General features: G+C 68.1%; 1 protein-coding gene across 1 annotated transcript; it reads right to left on the bottom strand.

Moving 5' to 3' along the window:
- Positions 1 to 590: 590 nt before the first annotated feature.
- On the bottom strand, positions 591 to 4,441 carry LOC102741388 (MICAL-like protein 2). The gene is made up of 9 exons (XM_081811210.1): positions 4,202 to 4,441; positions 3,647 to 3,811; positions 3,100 to 3,167; positions 2,882 to 3,005; positions 2,694 to 2,784; positions 2,484 to 2,557; positions 1,825 to 1,939; positions 1,156 to 1,202; positions 591 to 821 (listed from the first exon to the last, which is right to left on the bottom strand). The coding sequence occupies exons 4-9, from the start codon at positions 2,988 to 2,990 to the stop codon at positions 727 to 729; spliced, it is 531 nt and encodes a 176-aa protein (XP_081667336.1). The 5' UTR covers positions 2,991 to 3,005; positions 3,100 to 3,167; positions 3,647 to 3,811; positions 4,202 to 4,441; the 3' UTR covers positions 591 to 726.
- Between the last annotated feature and the right edge of the window lie 196 nt (positions 4,442 to 4,637).

Here is a 4,637-nt window from a genome sequence, read left to right as displayed (position 1 = left end):
CGGGGGGAGGGTCCACCAGGACCGCCACAATGGGCCCCCACAGTGGCTGGAAACAGCACAGAGACAAATGGGGGCACTGAAGCCCACAGGAGAAGCTCCTCTCCCGGGGCACCCGAGCAAGGGCAGTGCGGGGCAGGGACTCGGGGTGAGCTGCGGCGAGGCTGCTCCCCTTTGGCCTTGGCTGCCCCCACTGTGCCCTCTCTCCACCAGACGTGGGGAAGGGCGGCGAGCCCCACGCCCTGCTGGCACCAGGCCCGGGACTTGGAGTCCTTCTCCGTCCCAGGGCACAGCTCACCTCCGCCCCAAGGCCAAGGTCACAGATCTCAAGTTTGGAGATCCCCACTTGGGGCCAGCTCCTGAGGGCAGTTGGCACAGACCCGCTCTGTCCCCGGCTCCCGGCGTGCAGCCAGGCCAGGAAGCAGCTCCAATGCCCACCTCAGAGGGTCCGGGCCAGTCCAGAGAGGGTCAGCGCCTGCTCAAGGCCATGGGCACGTCTACACCGGTGCATAACTGGAAGCTGGCCAGGACCTCCAGGCCAGGCGCCAGGCCGCCTGGGAGCGCGTGGTGAACAGGAGAGGGAGCCCAGGCCATCACGTGGTCACTTTCTTTATTGTGGTGGCTCAGACCCCATGGGGAGGGGTGCAGGTCCCCACCCCCATGTTCCCACTCCCACGGTGCCCACCCTGCCCGAGCCAAGGGCACAGGTCCTGCAGCCAGCCAGACGGCTCACTCGGGGGTCCTGCTTTTGCTCCTCAGGGACCAGACCCTGGACAAGCTGAACTTGGACTTCTTCTTCTGGTCCCCGCTGCTTTTCTGGAGGTCTGGGTGGGGGGTGGACACTGAGGACACTCGCCACCTCTCGGCCATTGTCCCTGCCACATATATCCCTCCCGCCCTCCCGTCGAAGCCCTCCCTGGGCCCCAGAGCCTGGAGGAAGCCGGGTCCCGACAGCAGCCCTGACCCTCTGCCCTCCCTCGTGGGAACCGCCTCGGTGCCTGCCGTTAGGGCACCCGCCGGCCCAGGGACCCCCTCACCCTGACTACACGGTCAGGGGCCGCCTCTCGGCCCCACCGAATGAGTGAGCCTTCCTGTCCTCGGGCCGCATCTGCCCTAGGGCCCCCGCCCCTCCCACCTCTGCCCCGGCCCCCCCATTACCCAGACTCTGGATCATGTTCTGTAGCATCTCGTCCTCCTCTTGCTCTCTGAAACAGGAGCCGGGCGGCAGTGAGCGGCCTGCCCGCGGGGACTCACAGCCGCGCCCCCAGCCCATCTGACACCGAGGCGGTGCCTGCCCTCTGTGGGCCCGGACCCTTGTCGGTGGCACGGGGACACGAGGGCCCTGGGAGGACCTGGACCAGGGCTCTCTCAGCTCACTTAACCCGTTCAACAGACTTGGCCACAAACCCTGTGGCCTTGACGGGTCCCTCATTTACACACGGGACAGGGACGCCGGGGACGGTCACAAAGCCGGCGGCCCAGTGCAGCTCCAGGAGACACAGGTGGCTGGGGGTATTTAAGGAAAATAAAATCTGAAGTTCCGTTCCCCTGTTGCACGGGTCACAGAGAGCCACCTGCATGACGGAATGTTCTAGCAGCAGGTGCTGACCCCTGGCGGGCCAGGGACACGGGGCTCGAGGGCTCTGTCCGGGACGACCTCTAAGGCAGGCTGCCTGGCTGGGTCTGCCCTTGGCCTCAGGGCCCCTGCAGAATGCGCACGGGGGCGGGGCTTCTCACTCCTCTGTGCTGACGGCGGGGACGGGCTCTGCGCACGAGGTGACCAGCCAAGGCCCGGCCTGGGGAGCCGGGGTTCTGGCACGCCCTCACCTGAGGCGGTCCTCCTCCAGGAAGTCCACGATGTGGCTCCGGTCCTCCACCGTACTGATGTACCGCTGCAGCAGATCCTCCTCGCGCTGCTGGTCCTTGAGGGACTTCAGACCCTCTGCAGGGACAGCCCGCCTCAGCGGCAGCCCTGCCGCCCCACCCTGCTCAGGGACACAGTGTCCCCGGAGGTGGGGAAGGGTCTCGGGGGCAGTGGGGGGCAGTGGGCACAGGGTCTGCCCATCTGCCAACGCTGGATGGATGGACGGACGGGTGGATGGGTGGGTGAATGAACGAACGAATGAGTGGCTGAGTGGAAGAACGGCCAGCTCGGACCCTGAGCGCCACTGGCCCCGTCGCACAGCAGGAAGGCAGAGGCGGGACTGCCAGGCCCTCAGCCCCACCACCCACAACACCCACAGGCCGTGCTGGTCAGGCCCCACTGCCTGCAGTCCCCGCTCTGCAAGCACAGAGAGGCTGAGTGCCCCGGCCGAGGACACACAGGCTGGAGGGGAGACGTGAGACTTGACCCTGGGCAAGCGTCAGCCTCTCCCAAGGGTGGCCGCCCAGGCGGCCGGCGGGAGGAGAGCCCGCACCCACGCCACCCCAGGGGCTGAGCGCCCCCCTCCCCCAGCCACGGTTCCCCCGGGGTGGGCGGGACGCACTGGGCTTGGCCATCAGCTGACGCAGCTCCCCCTCCAGGTCCAACTGCTGCTCCACCAGGCGCTGGTCCCTGGCCCTGCCGAGGTGACGCAGGCGTGAGGCCCGGCCCGCCTGGCTGGCCTCCCCCATGCCCGAGCCCGGCGGGCGCCGAGAGGAGGCGGCCGTCCAGGAGAGGGCCCTCCGGGCAGAGGTGGAGCAGCTGGACCCCTCACTTGTGCATCAGCTCCGACTCCTGCCGCAGCAGTAGCTGCTTCTCGTGGATGAGCTGGAACCACTCCACCATGAGGGTGTCCTCGGAGGCATCTGCGGAGAGGGGGCGCCAGGATGGGTCAGGCCAGGGTGGCCCCAGGGGGAAGCTGGCTGAGGCCGGGCCGGGGCACTGGGCAGGGCGTCGGCTCACCCCCCTCAGCGGCGCGAAGACGCTTCTCCAGCTCCACGCCCCTGAGCTCCAGGGCGTCCAGCTGGCTCTCGATGTTCTGCATGTGCCTCTGGATCTCTTCCGGGGGCATGTAGTCAGGGTGCAGCTGGGGACGAAGGGCCGGTGAGGGGCCATGGGAGATGCCGGGCCATGCCCCAGAGGGCTGCGCTCCCGGCACACCTGCACCCTGGCCTACTCACCCTGGCACGGTTGGTCACTGCCTTGCCGGGTGGAGCGGGGACACCAGTCGAGCCCAAGGGCCTCCCTGCTAAAGGCGAGACGAGTCTCCTGGGCCTGGGGGCATCAGGCCCAAAGCTGCGCCGATCCCACCCCACCTGCCCGGCAGCCCTGCCCCACCCCCCCCAGCAGTGCCCCGCTGGTGCCCAAAGCCAAAGCTCACAGACAGATCCAGGCACCATTCCCACCGGCCTCCATGCCCCCCGTCAGCAGCCCGGGCACCCCAAGAGCAAACACTCCACCATCACCAGGTAGATAGGAGCAGGGAACCCTGTCCGGTCCTCCCTTCCCTACTGGTGAGCAAGGGTTCAGGGATGGGGTCCTCCAGGTCCCCCGCCCCAGCCCAAGCCAAGCCTGGCCACCCGCGGGTGCTCCCCTGCGTGCCTTCCCTCCGCTCTGAGCCCCATAAGCTCCTCATCCTCCTGCAAACCCCACCAGACGCCCCCTCCTCAGATGAGCCCCTTTGTCTCCAGCCCAGCTAGAAATGGGGGCTGGGGTCTCGGGGCTGACCTGGTTTGCCCTGAGCAGAGAGCTTCCCTTTCTCCTCTTCCTTCCAGCTCTGGGCTGGGACTTCCTGCCCCGAGGGCTCAGAACGAAGCCAGTTGGCAGAAACGTCCAGGCTGGCAGAGACGGCCAGCTTCCTGCGGCGGGATGGGGACGGGGACGGGGAGGCGGCTGCCCAGGGGCAGGGGACAGGGCCACATGTCAAGCTGGCAGATCTGGTGTCCTCCCCCCAACTGCTTCCCTGAGTGGGGGCCACCGGCCAGCACAGGGTCAGTCCTCACAGCCCCGTGCCCACGTCCGCCCAGGGAAGGCCAGCGTCTGCATCCTCGACAACACAGGGGCAAACGAGTCCAGTGGGCCGGAGACCGGCTCAAGGCCACGCAGGAAGTGACGTGAGGGCTGGACATGGGTCCGGGGGTGGCACTCACATGCACATGCAAGCACACTCATGCACACACACTCACGCCCAGGCTGCCACCCCGGACACCAGCCTCTCCAGCACCACGGGGTCGCGTTCCCGGGCTGGGCATCTGGAGCCCCCGGGTTCCCACCCAGCATTACCTGAGGGGCTGGGCCCGGGGCTAGCCGCGCCCGCTGTCCTGTCAGACCGAAGAGGGGTCGGGGGGACGTGGACGGGCCCCTCGGAGCTCCCACGGACCTTCCCAGGTGCCTCACCCACCCGAGGCTCTGCCAGGACCCTAGACAGAGGGCAGGAGGTCAGCCGAGGGAAGGACGGGCTGCCCCCACACCCAGGTGCAGACAACCTGAGGCAGGGAAGGAGCTCATGGTGCCTGATCGGCCTGACCGGCGGTGTTCCCGCGAGTGCTCACCTCTGTGGGTGTGAGCACCAGCTCAAGTCCTCACAGCTGGTGCAGGACCACGTCCGCTGCCCGCCCCCGGCCACACACTGCTACAGTGCACACAGGGCGGCCGGTGTGATCGCCCCCCTGTCACTCAGGCGGTGCAACTGGACCCCCCATCACTCACTCAGGCGGTG

The sequence above is a fragment of the Leptonychotes weddellii genome, unplaced genomic scaffold (assembly GCF_054177405.1).
Source record: "Leptonychotes weddellii isolate Sample4059 unplaced genomic scaffold, ASM5417740v2 HiC_scaffold_6315, whole genome shotgun sequence".
NCBI lineage: Eukaryota > Metazoa > Chordata > Mammalia > Carnivora > Phocidae > Leptonychotes > Leptonychotes weddellii.
This window is presented reverse-complemented; position numbering and strand designations above follow the sequence as displayed.